A 17,911-nucleotide genomic window follows, 5' to 3' on the forward strand; every position below is an offset into this window, starting at 1 on the left:
CTGACTATTATAATATGTCTGTAAAGGCCTGTAGAGTCTGAGATGTAGCTGTTGAGGTTTTTGAACTTTCTCTGAGCACTGCATGATTTGACCTTGCAGTTAATCTACTGGGATGTTCACTCATGCAAAAAAAAAGAAAAAGAAAAAAAAAGGCTAGTCTTGAATGCTTTTCACATGTGAATAATCTTTTGCACCGTGAACTTTCCAAATTGTTTGCAAATTTCCTTTCCTCCTCCTGATCGTAACGCATCACAATCTTCCACATGAGCAAACCCCCAAACACTTGCTTATAACTCAAAGTGCATTTGATTATCAGCACCTGATCCTCTTAATTCCTAGACAAAATAAAAAAAGTGGGTTACCTGTGGCAGCTCGGTGGCACGGTGGTTAGCACTGTTGCCGCACAGCAAGAAGGTCCTGAGTTCAATTCCAACATCAGGCCGGGGTCTTTCTGTGTGGAGTTTGCATGTTCTCCCCGTGTTTGCGTGGGTTCCCTCCGGGTACTCCGGCTTCCTCCCACCGTCCAAAGACATGCAGCTTGTGGGGATAGGTTAATTGGATAATCCAAATTGTCACTAGGTGTGAATGAATGTGAGTGCGAATGGTTGTCTGTCCCTGTGTGTTGGCCCTGCGACAGACTGGCGACCTGTCCAGGGTGTACCCCGTCTCTCGCCCTATGACAGCTGGGATAGGCTCCAGCGCCCCCCGCGACCCTGAAAAGGATAAGCGGAAGCGAATGGATGGATGGATGGATGGGTTACCTGTGTTCCTGGCTAAACCAACACAAACACACAAAGGACAACGAATTTGCATTTCCATGTCGCACAACTTTAATAGAATATTTTAACTAACTGTACAAATTGAAAAGAAATATTACGCAAGTAACAAATTGTGAATAAGAACCAGTTAAGGCCATTGCTAGCACACGGTCCAATGCAGTAGATCTGAAGATGTCAACCGTGGCTCTGAGATCTGTCTAACAAGATCAACAAATTTTTTTAAAAAGAGGGAGAGAGGGGTGGATAATATTTTGCTGTCAAGTCCTTTGATGATCAGTCATCAGGCACAAGCGCCCAAAACAAATGGCCAAAATCCCAGTGAAGTATATAAAATACATTGGCACCTTCTCCCATTTGTTTTCCCACTTTCTACTGATTCAATAAGTAGACAATAACAAATACTTATATATTCTGAAACAACTTTAAATGCTGAATTAGATTACACTGTGTTAACGACAATTGGCAAACAATTTAATGAACCAGAACAGCGTCTTTCATTTTGGCTTCTTGGCAACAGGATTTACATTTTATCCACACTTTGTGTCCCAACGCTGACTCTAAATGACACTTGTTTAGCGTAAGATACATACCAGAGGTGCCATCTTATAAAACAGCCACAAAAAGCCTAGGGATTGGCCACTGCTTAACTCTGTCATTTGTGAGGAGAATATTCAGACTGGATGTGAGGCCTGGGCTGGGGGGGAAATTCAAGATTCTTTCAAGTTTTGTCTTTCATGTCAAACATTGTAATTTAAAAAAGTACTCTCACCAAGCTGTTAAAACAAGAGCAAGGAGCATTTCAGGGGTGACTGAAGAAAATGGAAATATATAACCACATGCTTGTCTCGTGATTGTAGTTAGTGTGCTCAGTGTAAATGCTTGTTTACTCCACTACATCCGAACAGAAGAGAGCACTATCAATGCAGAACATGAATCTTCAGTCTGAACATGTTTTAAAAAAACAAAAAACAAAAAAATAAACGACAACAAAACAAACAAAAAAAAAATTGGCAGTATTCACGTTTTGTTAACCTGCTATGCTCAAATAAGCTTTGAGCCTATAACTGCAGATGGGCCTAAAGCGTTCCCCAAAATGCACCGTATCACATAGCTGCATGACACCAGAATAAATAGTCCAATGACATGACAATGAACATTTAAAAAAATGTAAATTAAATTGTATGTCTCTTAAAAAACACTAAACAAATGATAACAACCCCAGTGAAAGATTAAGTCAAACTTGTTCAGCAGTTTCCTGGTAAACTCACATCGTGTTGGTGTTTAAAAAACCCTGAGTAACTGACCGATTTCCATGAAAACTAAAGTTTGGGATCCAATCCTTTTTTGCTTATTTTTAAACTCTTTCATCTAATAATGCTCTGAGTTTTGCAGTAGTAACCTACTCCACATTATTAAAGACAACTGTTCCTATATGATACCATGGCAATTTACATAGAGTCAAGTCACTTTATGCTTTGGGCTGAAATGAAGCCAAATAAACGGGACGAGATGGGCGCAAGACAAAAGAAAAAGAAGTCATGCACATAGTAAAAAACGCAGTTTGGTTTGCGTTCTATTGCGTTCAGGTAAGAGTTTGTAAAAAGGCGGAGCCTGTACAAGTAGTAGGACTTGCTGATTGGTTAACAACTGATTTGATGGACAGCAGGTCTCCACCTCCCCTGATCACCAAGGTTACTGCTGTTTGCACTCAGCCGGCTGGGGCTGTTCTTTCTGCAAGGAACAAAGACGAAAAAGAAAAAAAATGAAACGAGACAGGCAATGAAACTGCTCAACATCAGCTAGCTAGAAAGCAACTGCTCAAGAAAGAAAGCACCTTGTTTGGTACAGCAAAGGGAGGATTGTTAGAAACCTGGAATGGGTCTAAAGCAAGAAATGTAAATAGATGGAAACCAGCATGACTAAGAACAGAAGCGATCTACTCAATATGTAAACTGGGGGTCCTAAAGAGGTGGGAATGTTAACAAAAATTAAAGCGGTAAAGAAGAAAAGGAAAGCAAGAATAAACCAAAGCCACTGGACGAGCGAGTGTGATGTATGTGGGACGCCATCCTAATTTCTCCCTTACCTAGAAATGCATGGGGTGAGAATGTTTGATTATGCCTGTAAGGGAGAGGGGGTAATCCAGGGGAGGGAGAGACAACAGTATGAAGTTAAAACATTACATTAAAAAAAATAAATGACAAAAAAAGCAGTGAAACATTGCTATTAATGAGCACCATGAAGCAAAAAACAATGGGTGATGAGGTGGTATCCGGGAATGGGAAAAAAGATAAAATAAAATTTAAAGACAAATTTATAAAAATAACACTACTAACTTATTACATGTTTTCAGGACACATTGTTTATGTGTTTATGTGATAGTCCAGTGTGATGGAGGAAGTATGGAGTATAGTGATCTTAACTACACCATCTGTTATCACGTGATTTTAAAAAAAAATTTAAATCCGATAGCCTGAAAGAAATGAGACGTAACCTGTATGAACAGGTCACTCAATCAGCAGTTTTCCAGCACAGGACATTATACAACTGCACTGCAGTGAACAGATGACTCAAGAGAAAGTAATGGTCTCCTAAAACAGCTACTTGAAATATTGAGATCTTGAGGCTCTGGTGATAAAATATATAACCAGTGTCTCCTATATAACCAGAGCTTCCCCAAAGCAGTCTAACAACATTGAGATTGTTAGGGCTTGAAATTGAAGCCAAATCCTGACAGTCAGGTTTGTGCAGCCTGTGCATTTACAAGAGAAAATTAGAAACCAAAGTCAAGGAACTGTCATATTGTTTTTTTAAGGCGACTGTTTACATAACAGGACATTGACACTCTGCTAAAGTAACTCTCAGCAGGACTGCAACACAGCTACAGATGGAAAAAGGATCCAAAGAACTCTGCTTTCTTCACTTAGTAAAAATGCTAAAAACATAATAAGAATAGCTTTGCTATTGTGTGCATTACAAATTGGAGGCACAAAATTAGAGGTTCCTTTAATCCTGCAGGAGTTTGCGGACCCTCATTAAGAACAGAGTAAACGACACTACTTTACATGAACATAACAGTGATCAAGCTGGTGCAAATCCCACACATAAGCTTGTTTCTACCACTGACAAAACATTTTACCATCCATATGCCAAACTTATGGGATATATCAAAACTTTGACTTACTAAATTAAACTTTTGAGGACCTAACGGTTCAAATTGTGATAATTTACAATGATAGGGAAGGAAGTGTAGGGTGCAAACCGACCTTGGGATCAAAGTCTCCCTCATCATCATCGTCATCACCTTCCTCATCTTGTTCCTTAGACACAAACAGAAAAATGACACTTAAACATGCAAGAAATACTTAAGAAAATGTCACATTTATAGTAACTAGTATCATTTAAATGTTTTGAGGTGGTACACTTTAATCCCTGTGTGAAAGTCAGGGGCATTTCTTAAGATTTCAAGTGTTTGTCAGTGAACAAATAATTACCTCCTCTTCTCCCTCCTCCAGCTCCTCCTCTTCAAACTACAAAAACAAAGAAGGGGAAAAAAACCAAAGCATCAAAGTCAGTCTGCAAATATCCAACTTGTGGCTTCAGTTTTTTATATGGTCGTGTATGAAAGTGCATGCGTCTGAGGCAAAAACTCACGCTCTCGTCATCTTCCAGGGCCTCTCCAGTGAAATACAGCACTGCTCTGGGAACTATTCTTTCACGGAAGAAATGACCAATCTCAAAGTCTGTGGCTAGGGTGAACTCAGAGTCTTCATCCTATAAAACAAGAATAGAATAGAGCGTTATCACACAAATCTGACAGATTGAACAGAATGTAATACCTAAGAAATGGTGCAATAATGCCTTTATGAAGAAAATTTCAGCAACATTATACTCACCATTTCTCCATCTGGTGGAGCTGCAAAGAAAAAAAATGTATATTAACACACTGAATCAAAGCGATGACAGAAAGGATTTAAACGGGACGAGAGGGTAAAAATAAGATTCATTAAAACAAAGGCCAATATCAATGGAAAGATTTATGGGATTAGCTGAATTTCACATAAGGTATGAAGACCCAGTAGGTTATCAATGACATCACAAAGCGAGGTTATCATACACAGGAAGTGACAGCCCATGAGCAAACACTTGTGCTCCACCACACTGACTAAAAGCGACATCATCTGATCCTTCCTGTTCTTTGAACAATTCTGTATTAGAGGAAACTGAGACGTTACACTTATGAGGCTGTGCCCACACTGGTCAGTGTTATGTACATCTGAGTGGTCAAGTTTTATAGTACATTATTATTTGCAAATTTTGTACCTGTCAGGTCAATATTATCATGTTTACATGACAGATGATTTTTTACAAGTTTAACAGCAGAACCCCAACAGTCTTACACTTTAAGATTTACAACTAGCAGTGCTAGTCTTGGAAGGAAAATAGAAATTTATCCAGAGATTTTTAGTGAAGCATGCGATTTAAGCGCAACAGTATTTTTGGTATATAAGACTATGCATGTAGGGCTGCAATGAATCATCAAGTAATTTGATTATAACAAATTTGACACAAATTCTTTCCTTCGATGTTTCGTTTAATGCATAGCTCTGTAGCGCGTCAATGTGTTAAACGCAAATGGGAGCTTTTTACCCATATGTACAACTAAAAACAAACCTGCAATACAAACTTATTGAGAAGCAGCGTGTGAATAAAAAAAAAAAAAACTTTTACAACATTAGGTCAAACAACCTCCAGTTTTTAACAAAAATACCAATAACACAACATCAGCAGTGATGATGACATTGACCCAATTTAACGGAATCTCTTTACACAATGCAAAGAGCAAAGAGGCAGAGCCGTTACAGAGACGGTGAGCTCAGGGTGAGCAAAAGAAAATGGGTTTCTAGCGTCCAAAACAGCAGCGGCGTTTCTGTGATCACCATTAAAAGCAGTACTAGGAAAAAAAAGCTAGCAGGAGTCCTTCATCAAAGCACCTGATCAACAAACTCTGATGTGAAGAAAGGAAAACTTTGTAGCTGTTCCATCCACCACCATCTGTTTAACACAGCGAGAAATCCACAGAAAATATTACATTTTTATGATTTATATCATTGTCAGGACGATAAATGTCTTATATCGGGATATGAGATTTTGGTCATATCGCACAGCCCTACTTGGACTGTTTGAGATTATTTATATATATTTTTTATTTATTTTTCTTTAAAAAATAAAATTTCTGTATAGCATGTATACAATCAAAGGGTTTAGTTGTTCTTATTGACCTGTGCTTTATCTCTTTATTATAATATTTATTATTGCACATTACTGAGACAAAAGTACTTCTTATCCAATTACTCAATAAATTACTTGATTACTAAAATAATTAATAGCTGCAGCACTATATTCATGACACTTGGCATAGTTCAGGTCTGCTTATAAAGAAGTCCCACACGCACGCGCACGCACACACACACACAAAACGACAGTGTAACTACTGAGAATAAGCTTCCTCCTAGGGCAGATGGAGATATCAAGCTTTATATTAAAAGTTGTATTTATGACATGCAAAACTACATGTATAGTCAAAAGCCAACATTTTCTCTGGCAACTATTTACCAATAAAAATTTTCAAGAAATCAAAATCTTGATATGTCAATGAGGTGCACAGCAGGTAAGTCACATGCAGCATTTGTGCATGTTCACATGAGCTTTGAATGATAGCCTATCTACTAATGGCCATTCTGGCCAAAGAGCTGCACACCCAAGCACACTTGACAAGGAGGTATTTATATCCACTAGTCATACACCAAGACTATGACTGAACCAGTAGGGCAAACATTGGTGCAGCCAACGAGTAATCAGGTCACCTCCTCAAAGTCAGAATAAGTCCGGGCATGTCAGACAGGTAAGACGACACAGTCATTGAAGGTGTATCCTGCCCTGACTTAATGATCTTTTGAATAAGAATATCAAGATTTTTTTCAAGATTTGCCTAACTGACACTTTATTATTCACCTGATGTTTATTCAACTGAAACTGACCTGCCTCGTTTTTAAATGAGGCAACTGTTTCAATAAGGTTGCCTAATATCAGAATGGTTTGATTTGTTCATTTAAATTAAATTAACACCAAATTAATTTCAACTCAGCAAGCTAAATGCCTTAAAAAAAGAACCTATGGTACTCGGAATACAGTTAATATTGTTTAAAGAACCTAGAGTGCCAGCTCTGTTAAAATTAGTTATAAATAATAACATCAATAAACTACATGATGTCATTAAAAGGTGGTGGTTACCTTAAACCTAAAATTTTTAATTATCTCTTTATCAGTCATTAAAGTCACTGTTTAGCATCACAGTAACAAGCCTTTCAAGCTGGAAAATAATGGTAAAACCAAAGTTTATAAAAGTCCCAAAGCTGACTAATGAACAGCAGCAACAGCTACACTGACTGATACACCTACTCATGGCACTGTCTGAACAATTTCAAAAAGTGATTCTGCTGCCACCTGCTGTTCACTTTAGTTGAATACATGATTAACAGCTCATATTATGTGCTTACATATTTTTTAAACTACCTGCATGTAAACAGATGCTACCAGCCCATTAAGTGTACCCATTTCTTGCAACATAAGCAAATTTCTGAGTGGAGGTTTGGCAGATCTGTACACAGTTCTCAACTTTTTTTGGGGGTTTTTTTAATTTAAAGAGAGAAGTATCTTTGAGAGTTCCTGAGAAATCCCAAACATTATGCGTGTCTGTGTGCTCTCACCTTTAACAGGATTAAAGAAGTTGAAGAAGGAGTCATTGGGGAGCTGTTTGGTAACAGTGCGGACAGTGCCACGCCCTTTATGCTTCTGCTTCTTCTTAATGGTTTTCACTGTCACGTCCTTCCCCTTGTGCCAATCTATCTGACAGCTAGAGAGAGGAAGTATAAAAAAGTGAGAGGCGGCAAAAAGCAAATATGCAAGAAAAAGGCAGAAGTTGGAAGGCCTGCTAAGAAGAGGATGATATGTGGGATGCAGAAACAGATTTATATAGAAAATACAAAAAAAATAAATAAATACTGCACAAACCACACATCTATTTCTGAGTTAAAACTTAACATCACATGTTTACCACAGTTTGACAACCATATGTATTAAGCTCTGGTTCTCACCCCTCACAGTCAATGATCTCTGGTCCTTCAAATGAGAAAGGATCTGAGGGATCAGGCTCTGACTTCATCTTGTAGACCTTAGTGAGAACTGCATTGTTGAAGTAACCATTGGGCTCAAAGTGGAACCCTAATGTAAAACTCTAAGAAAGAAGGAACAAAAGGATAATTTAACACAACGACTTAAATCTTGCCCAAGTAACTAATGATAATCGACCATAATTACAGTCACTGGCAGACACTGACCATTGGCTCTCCAGGCTCAGAAAACTTGACTTGAATATCTTTCAGGTGTTTTAGGATGGGCTCATCATGCTCCTGTCACGAGATTAACAGACAAGTCAAGTACTATTCATAAAGTAAGTGAAAAGGGAGAAGAGGATCATCAGTCACTGAAATGTACCTGTAGCATGTCACTAAGCATGTCCACACTCTTGAATATAGTGAGCCAAAACTCAGGGATGCCTTTTGGGTCTTCTTCTGGTGTGGCTTCCTCTTTCTTTGCATCCTCAATAGCAGCTTTTTCCTTTACTTCCTCCTGTAAGGAGTTGACAGAGCGATAATCAACACTCACTGTTCACAAAAATCTATATTCAGTCGAACTAAGATCATGATTTATTACCAAATTATCAGACAGTTCACACTGCAGCAAGATTACATTAAAATGTGGTATCAGGTTCTAAAGGAAAATCAAATTTGTACTTACAGCTAGCTCCTCCTCTTCGTCTCTGTCACTCTGCCACTCACACTCCTCATCTGTGGGTTCCACTGTTCCTGTGACGATATCTCGTCTCTGTGATAGACATTATGGTGAAGTTAAACATTTTTAACAGAATTTTCAATATATTGATGAAATATAACTATGCAGGCAAACGTTAATTTGGCAAGCGTGGATTATTTTCAGCTTGCAGACTGACACCAACACCATTTGAGAGAGAGACTGACACACACTCACACGACATGCACACAGGACAGGTGCAGCAGGATTACAGCTGCCAGTCTCCAGCGTGATTAAGAATGGCAGACTTCTTGTCCCTATCTCTGGAAATAGCCTTGACTGACAAAGGACAGTCGACTACTTGGTGCAGCAGTTTTCAATTTAGCACAATGGATGCAGCCTTGCTGACCTCTGATTAGGCCAGAGACATACTTAAACACCCATTCGTATAGGAAACACCACAAGTGATCCTTACAGATTTGTTCAGTTTTATATTTAAAGCTAGCATTTACTCTGTTTGCATTAACACATAAAGAGTAAACGAAAATATCTGCCTAGTGTTACGTAAAATAACTTTAAGGAAATGTGTTAATAAAAACAAAATCTGTTGTACCTTGTCAAACAGTGGCTGATAGAGAGCAGCATATTTCCTCTCAAGCTCATGAACCTCCTCATAGAATTTAGCCTCTATGTTAGCACATTGCACCTGTAGTCTTTTCAAGGCATGCACTCGCCTCTTCACTGCTTTGGGAAGCATGCTATAAGGGAAGAGAAACATAACAAAGGGTCATTAGAAAATGATGAAGGAAAATGTCTTACAAGAAAAAATGTAATCCTAAACATTTGTTGAGAGTCTACAACAAACTAAATCATGTTTTTGTTTTTAGGAGATTAAACAGGGATTTTATTTATATGTACTGCATAAAAAAAACAAAACAAAAAAACAACTATCAGCTGTAGGAAATTACTCAATAGTGTCAGTTATCAAATTCATCTGCTGACTGGAGCAAGCCAACAATCCAAAAACTCGCTTTGTTGTACATGTGAAAGGTTTTGTTTTATGCCATGCATAACAGCAGAATAGTTCACTGTACTGAATAATTTCATATGATTTTACATTAGTGATTCTGCATTTTTGAGCATGCTGTCCAAATGGAAATTTAAGTAATTTGCAAACTTTTGGCTCCTTAGTGTCAAATGCCAAGAAAAATGTCAATGAGATATGTTCTGTGCCACACAAAGGTCAATGCAAGGGGGAAATAAATCTTCAAGAATTATTTAGTTACAATTAGCCTTAATGTTTTAAAAGTTGCAATTCTCTTGAATTGACATCTACAACGCTCAATGATGTGAACAATAAATTTTAATCATGAGTGTTTTCATTTTCAGCATATCTAAAAACGTAATCGAATCACAGTTCAGTTGCACTGACCTTTCCAAGAAGTGGAAGCTGACAGGTCTGTCCACCTGCCCACTTGGATTTTGCATCCCTTGATCCCCTTTACCTGCCAAACCAGCATACAACATTAGTAGAGATGTTCATCTCAAAACTATGATAACAAAAATGTGTATTAAATGTAATTACATGTAATATTACTTTAATATTTAGCCAATTGCAACCTTGTTGTATACAATATAAGGTAAACCAATCAATAAAACAACAGTCAACAAATACTGTGAAATAATGGACTAGTTAACATCCCTAGCCCTTGTCTTGGAATAAAGCAGTTACTAGCAATATAAAACCATGTTTGATATGGTTTTATAGTAACAGCTTAAAAAAGTCCACAGACAGCCAGAGAGAGAGAGCCAACCTCTCCACTCTCCTATTTTATTTGTTTATGTCTTTTGCTTTTATGTAAAAGCAAGAAGCAAACTTCTTGCTTTTATGTTGCTTTTATTTTACTGTGTACAGCGACCTTGAGTGTTTTGAAAGGCACTTTCAAATAAAATGTATTATTATTATTAGCCAAAACCTTAAGCCCGTTAAGAGAAATGTTATAGTCAATGGTAATAAAGGCAGTACAGAGGTCAAACAATGACAACAATGCCCTACATTAGATCCCATTAGAAGATCATTTTAGATCTTCAAAGGGGAAATCTCAGTGGAGTGCTGATTTGGAAAAAGCTCATGAAAAGGACATTTGTAATATGCATAATGAGGATCTGATTTCATTTTTCACAACTTTTTCTAACAATTTGCCAACAAATTGCATATTTGAAGTAATAATTGCTGGAAGAGCTGGCATTAAGACTTTTTTTTTTCCATTGAGTAATGGAAAAACTTACTAAACATACATACCTTTAACAACCAACAGGTACAGAGTCAAATCAAGTAAACAAATCTCATCAGATGCATTACTTTAACGTGGCCAGTGGGAAAAATATAAAAATTATTTTTACCTTTATTGGCTTCCATGACCAAGTGTCAGCTCCTCCCTCTGTTTAGAAGTATATGAGATTATATAAGCCATGTAATCATCGTCAGCAATTAAAGTGAATAAGTAACTTATGGAAGTAACACCAAAGTGAATGATGAATACTGTCAATTGTATCTCATCAGTGAGTCCTTGTAAATTAGAGAAGCTACTGAACTGCCAAAAATAACCTGCGCTGAAGGCTTATAATTAAAACCGATGCAGAAGAGTGACAGGCAGACCAGCTGAGCTAACTTTCACCGATCTACAGCAACAGCAGTGTTGAGCAAGCGCAGGCCGATGACGCATTGACATGCTAACAGCAGCTGGGCTAAGCTATGTCAACCAAAGTTAGCATCTCTCCATTTTTAACAAGTGTAAAATGACCAGCGCTGGTTATGGCCATCAGGGAACCTCTGGGCAACATCTAATGAAAGTGGACGCTAACATCACCTCACGTACAAACACATAGGTGTAATCACTTAGTATGGGCGTGCCAAAGATCTGACAGCAGCTAACCGGGTTAGCCAGCTAGGTAGCAAGAAACTACCAGCCAACGTGCTAAGAACAATGCTTGGGCGAGGACAAAGTGTAAGGGTTACTATTTTAGACTGTCGCCAGTTGGCTGAAGACAATCAGAATGGGGAGGCAGAGCAGCAGTGCTGTACAATTCCATTATGTATCTCGACGGATAACGGTACAACAGCTAGCCACTACCGACCGCATTGACAAGCTAATACCACCTAGCTTCGGCTAGCTCGCGCGTGAATTAAAAACACCAGTCAGACAAAAGTACCGTGAAGACAGTTTACCGGCGGTCCGCCGGGCTCATTAGATAACTCCGGCTGCAAAAGTAATACTCCAACATGGAAACATATGCTAAAATTAATGACAAATCTTTGCTTACTGACTGTTTCAGCAGTCTTACCTCTATATGAGCGGAATCTCGCCAGGCGCGTCGCTCACGCGTATTCGCTTCAATCCGCACGCCCGAGCGACACACATGCTCCAGCTTCTTGGATTCTGATTGGACAGCTGGCGAGAGCGAGCTTGGTGCTACATTTAAGCACTGCGTACCAAAAATGTCATTTTTGGTAACACCGATCACTTATCTACCTTCACTTGTGCTTCAGTCATCCTGGGTTTCTTAAACAAAGAAGTGTTTTCATGATTACTATGTAATCTAATTCTAGAAACCCCTATCAGGGTTTGATAAAAACATAAACAAACAAACAAACAAGCATTTCTTGAGAGTACATCTTGTGTACGTGCAACACAAACGCACATTTCTTTCTTTCCTTTCCACATTTCATACCAAAAGACTTGTTTTCTTGTCAGAACAGTGTCATCATCTTCTGTGCACATTTGTATGTATGTATGGGGAAGTTAAGCATGCTCACAGGATCATTACTTTTAAAAATGCAAATGTTCTTGCATGCACAAGTTCTTATCTTGCACCCAGAAGATAACAGCTTGTGGAACAATGAATATAAGATTTGCATGAAAACTCCTATACATAGTGTCCAGCCTGCAGATGTTTCATTAGACAAGATAAATACTCTCTTGATAAATGCTTTCTGAAATGATCATAATGTCTCACAAGAGCCAATTAAAAATCCCACATTGGTGTCTGTCCTGGCCTGAGTTTTATTTGATGGATATTTGGAACCATTTCAGCCTTCATCTACACATCACATGGTATAATGCAACCACCATATTGAAAATTTAAGGTGGCTTGTAGTTTTAGAAATCTATGTTTTAAATAGTCCAGCATGTTTATGATTGTATATTTCAAAGCTGCATTTAAAAATCATGTGATTTCAGAGGACAGGTATAACTCAGGTTATCAGTTTTGGTGAGTACTTTCGGATGTAATTAATAATGACTACATTTTAGGGCACTTTAAGTCTTACAGAATTAAATGTAGGACTGCAATAGGAGAAATGCGAATGTTTTGGCACAAGAGACAAGCAAATTCAATTAAATTCTAGTGAGTGTTCTGAGTGATTGGCCAGATCACGTGTAGACCACAAGAGGGCTTCATATACTCATTTTGTCAGAGACAGTGACTCTTTTGGTATTTACCCTCAGAAAGAGACTCTAATGTTGTATAAATATATGAATAAGCCACTAAAAGATTATTAATGATGAGTGTTTTCCATTCCAAATAACATTTGTGAAACACTCATTGTTTCTATTATACTCAGGAAAACATCTGGAAGAATTAAAATGTTAAATTTTGTAAAAAAAACAAACAAAAAACAAACAAAAAACAAAAACAAAAACAAATAAAAGAACAAATAAAACTAATAATAATGAAATAAACACATGTAATAGCTCTGAGTGTTTTTTTTTGGGGGGGGGGGGGGGGGGGATGTTATATAGAGATTGAAATGTGTCAGCAACAAGCACATTTCAACTCCAATTACTAAAACGTAACATAAATTCTTCTCATGCAGAAGTAAAAGCCCATTGTCACCAAAGCATCTCTAGTATCAGCTGTGGCTGATTTCCTTGCATCCTCACCATTGTTCACGTTGACCTGTGGGATAGCAGATAGCCGCTTGCCTTCTGGTAGTGTCATCCTTTTAATCTCGATCATCTTCCCCATCTTTGCTGCCATGTGGCCATGCTTATGCACCCTATGACATCCCTGTTTTTGCTGCAGATCTTACTGAGTTGGGTCAATGAGCTGATCCCATGCTTGCCCTTGGCATACAGTTTCATCTTATCCATTAGGACAAAGGGTAACATTTGCCTGTTTTGTCAGAGATCATCATTGTCTTTACTGGAACCAGGAAATGACATGAAAGGAAATTTTAAATATGTGTAGCTTGGATTGGCACACCTATCTCATCCTGATATCATCATTCTTAATAAATCACCTGTCTTAAATTTTTTTAGAAAAAAATAGTTCAATTCAATCTTTTCTTTTACAAGTTCACAGAACAGGTCATGAGACTAAACTGGTAACGATCATAGAGACTATTTATATGCCACATCTCGCTGTTATAACATTAAGGGTTTTTTTTTTTCTCTGTTTGAAATTTACGGAAATAGTGCAATAGACATAAAATCACTGAAATCTGGTCTTCTTTCTGTTCACTATCAACTGCAGTGTAGTCTACGCACTTGAGAGGAAGTGACAGCACTGAGGCCCCTAAGGGTAGGATTGTTGTGACCAGACTTTGTGCCTGTCACATTGTGACATTTACCAGCAGGGTCTGTACTTACAGAAGAAATCAAATGTGATTGTATAGCATTTGGGAAGAGCCAGGGGTCTAGAAACAACTGTATAATAACTGCCAATTTATACTATAAATGTATAGACAAACACATTGCGCACTACCAACCAATGTAATGTAGATATTTGAGGTAGCCATAAAAAGGGGGGAAATATATTTATCTGAAAGCTTGCAACATTATTGCAACCACTTTGAAATCTCAGACAAAGTCACATTTTTAGACAATAATAACACCCGCAGGGCAAGAAGTAGGGTGTCCTTCACAGCCAATTGTCAAGTAATAACTCACAGATTTCATCTTATCTCAGTTTTCTCTCTCCTGTCCTCCCACTTGGGAAGCAGAGGCACACATCAGGTGTTACATGCAGTGGTCCCTCTTCATTGTTCAGCTGTGTGTTCACACGTTTTATTATGTGATACAAGATTTTACCATGTGCGTGTGAAGAATGCTGGAAAAACTCTTGTAAGCAAGTCAGACCTGAAAGTATAGACAAAGAGTGTGTGGGCCACTTTGGCACATACATAGATACCTGGCAATACTTAGCGATAAGTAAAACTGGAAACATCCCTCATTTCTTTAGATTTTTGTCTCCCAGTGAATCAGACTTTCTAATTTTTGGTCTTGAGGAATAGGCTTTCTTTCCTTTGGACAATGGCTGCTTTTCCACTTTTTTAGTCCAGGCCTTATAACTGAACATTTAAATTGCTTGATAGATTCTTAATCATCCAGATAAGGAATTCCCAAAAAGCTGATTCTGTTCATCTTAATGTACCAGAAAATGCCTGTTAGATTAGCAAATAAGACGTTTTAAATTTCCCTGTTACAGAAACACACAATTTATACATACAAATAGACTGCCTTCGCCCATTCTTCTTGCAGTGTTTCTTTTTGTCAGAAGAACCTCCTTAAGGAGTGACCAGTGAAGCCTGTCTTATTTAAGCCTCTGGCTTACATAGTCAAATGTTTTTGTTGATATTAAGGTGTGTTATGGGTGCTTTTAAGTCTGTTAAGTGATTATGAAAGCAAATAACGCACATAAAGCACATATGCTGAGCACAGTATAAGGCAGATTGTGTGCAATATGTAGTGTGTGCTTGGTTTGAGTGTATTTAGTTGTTTCCAGTCTCTGTACAGTCATAATTAGTTCCTGGTTTACATTAATAGCCATGAATCAGATTCATTCCTGATGGGTGGTGTCCTCCAAGGCTGTCCTTTGTCACCTATTTTATTCATAGTATTTATGGACAAGATTTCTAGGTGCAGCCAGTGGGTGGATTGTGAAGGGTTAGTTGATCCTTGTTCCTCTTGAGTCTGCTTTTCACAGATGTGGTTCTGTTGACTTACCATCAATCTACATTCCTACCTATGTCACAAGCTGTGGGTAGTGACTGAAAGAATAAATTAATGGATATAAGAGATGCACCTGAGCTTCCGGTGAAGGGTGTCTTGGCTCAGGCTCAGAGATAGGTTGAGGAGCTTGATCATTAAGGAGTGGATCAGAGTAGAATCACTACTCCTCCACATCAAAAGGAGCCAGCTGAGGTAGTATGTGCATCTGACTATAATGCCTCCTGGGTACCTCCTAAGTTATGTGTTTTGGGCTTGTACTACTGGAAGGAGGCATTGAGGCATACTGGAGAGATTCCATATCTGGGCTGGTTGTGTGTTTATTTTAATTTCTTTATACTGCGGTCAAAGTGACCCTGATATATTTTAATTTTATGATTTAAAAACAGGTAAATAATGGTTATTTAGAATTACTGAAAACTAAGTGATCAAAGGACAGTAAATAAGCATTGAAGCAATACAAAATTGTACTCGGGATGAAAGCTGCATGTTTCATTAAAGTATAGAAATATCAGCAAAATAATAATATAATCACTTTTTCTTTAGTTAATATTCATTAGTTAATCAATATTAGCTTGTGGCTCCATTATATAATAGTGAATGCATTTCCTTTGCAAGCAAAAGTCACAGGTGAGGTGTCACAGGCATCTGGCATAAACCTCTGACAAATCAATTCAAATCAATTCAATTATTCACATATCACAACAACAGTCGCCTCAAGGTGCTGTATATTGTAGGGTAGACCCTACAATAATGCATACAGAGAAAAACCCAATAATCATATGACCCCCTATGAGCAAGCACTTTGGCGACAGTGGGAAGGAAAAAAACCCCTTTAACAGGACGAAACCTCCGGCAGAACCAGGCTCAGGGAGGGGCGGGGCCATCTGCTGCGACCAGTTGGAGTATGAGAGGGAAGACAGGATAAAAGACATGCCGTGGAAGACAGCCAGAGATTAATAACAGATATGATTCAATGCAGAGAGGTCTATTAACACATAATGAGTGAAAAAGGTGACTGAAGAAGAAATACTCAATCCATCATGGGAAGGATTCAGGTCCCCTGATCCAGCCCTAACTATATGCTTTTACACTCAATGTCATTTACCCTTACCTGAATATTGTATATTGTATATTGCATAGCTTTCTTGTTAAATTGTATTGTATTTATTTAAATTTTTACTTTTTAATTATTTTATTTGCATTTTTTAATCACTCTCTTATATTTAAATGTTCATTGCTATTTCATCTAGGGTTTGAGAGTAACGAAATTTCTATTCTCTGTATGTCCTGTACATGTGGCAGAATTGACAAATAAAGTTGACTTTGACTTTGACTTTTGACTTTGAAAAAGGAAAGTTTTAAGCCTAATCTTGAAAGTAGAGATAGTGTCTGTCTCCCAAATCCAAACTGGGAGCTGGTTCCACAGAAGAGGGGCCTGAAAACTGAAGGCTCTGCCTCCCATTCTACTTTTAAATACTCTAGGAACAACAAGTAGGCCTGCAGAGTGAGAGCGAAGTGCTCTAATAGGGTGATATGGTACTACAAGGTCATTAAGATAAGATGGGGGCTAATTATTCAAGACTTTTTATGTGAGGAGCAGGATTTTGAATTCAATTCTGGATTTAACAGGGAGCCAATGAAGGGAAGCCAAAACAGGAGAAATATGCTCTCTCTTTCTAGTCCCTGTCAGTAGTCTTGCAAAAATGCTGAACTACTCACTGTGACCCCTCATGCCAACGGAGCAGCTGAGTTTTAGGCAATTAAAATCCTAAGACCAGTGGAGTAATTGTTTTTTGTTTTTTCCACAGAAGTAATCTTATTTATTAAATGTTTGAAAACGCTCTGATTTTGTTCAAGAATACCAAATTACATGTAGGCATTAAATGCAAATAGTTTCCACCATGTGTAGTTTTGTCATTTTCGATGACTTGACTCACCTTTGCTGGTGTCAGATTTTTTTAATCCAGTCATGATTTACTGATTTCTTTTTTTCTCAGTGACTGTTATATGCAGCATTTTCCTAAAAACAAAAATAGAAATCTTGCAGTCTGTGAACATTTCTAATCAATTCTGTCTTTGTAGCTCAATTTCTCTACTGTATATATTCACTTTTCTTGCCAGTTAAACATGTGCTGATAATCTTTGACAGATATGATTGTGAAGGTGGCGTTTGGCGTTAAACGGTGACATGATGGCAAAGTTGTCTTGTTACCCTCTACTAGATTACATACTTAGAGAACCTCAATA

The 17,911-nt window shown here is 37.9% G+C and overlaps 1 protein-coding gene across 5 annotated transcripts; it reads right to left on the reverse strand.

The window, feature by feature from the left end:
* Positions 1-587: 587 nt before the first annotated feature.
* On the reverse strand, positions 588-12,053 carry nap1l4a (nucleosome assembly protein 1-like 4a). Of its 5 annotated transcripts, XM_085359051.1 has the most exons (15): positions 11,997-12,053; positions 11,055-11,092; positions 10,084-10,156; positions 9,265-9,409; positions 8,640-8,726; positions 8,337-8,471; positions 8,180-8,251; positions 7,937-8,076; positions 7,550-7,695; positions 4,676-4,695; positions 4,434-4,553; positions 4,274-4,309; positions 4,046-4,099; positions 2,866-2,900; positions 2,457-2,510 (listed from the first exon to the last, which is right to left on the reverse strand). In XM_085359051.1, exons 2-14 carry the CDS (start codon positions 11,068-11,070, stop codon positions 2,895-2,897), a joined length of 1,050 nt encoding a protein of 349 aa, XP_085215177.1. In that variant the 5' UTR covers positions 11,071-11,092; positions 11,997-12,053; the 3' UTR covers positions 2,457-2,510; positions 2,866-2,894. The 5 variants fall into 5 exon arrangements, with proteins under 5 accessions (XP_085215173.1, XP_085215176.1, XP_085215175.1 ...); XM_085359047.1 differs by lacking the exon at positions 2,866-2,900 and having other exon boundaries at positions 588-2,510; XM_085359050.1 differs by lacking the exons at positions 2,866-2,900; positions 11,997-12,053 and adding an exon at positions 11,976-11,990 and having other exon boundaries at positions 588-2,510.
* Positions 12,054-17,911: the final 5,858 nt, after the last annotated feature.

Source organism: Diplotaxodon limnothrissa, linkage group LG7, assembly GCF_057381915.1.
Source record: "Diplotaxodon limnothrissa isolate DT_005_m linkage group LG7, D_limnothrissa_male_GT1.1, whole genome shotgun sequence".
In the NCBI taxonomy this organism is placed as follows: domain Eukaryota; kingdom Metazoa; phylum Chordata; class Actinopteri; order Cichliformes; family Cichlidae; genus Diplotaxodon; species Diplotaxodon limnothrissa.

What these genes read in the sequence shown, in the direction of transcription:
- nap1l4a (XM_085359047.1), bottom strand. An exon ending in AGCTTCCACTTCTTGGAAAG is followed by an intron (nt 9,410 to 10,083) that starts GTCAGTGCAACT and finishes CTTCCCTTATAG; the next exon opens with CATGCTTCCCAAAGCAGTGA. An exon ending in GAGATCATTGACTGTGAGGG is followed by an intron (nt 7,696 to 7,936) that starts GTGAGAACCAGA and finishes TCCTCTCTCTAG; the next exon opens with CTGTCAGATAGATTGGCACA.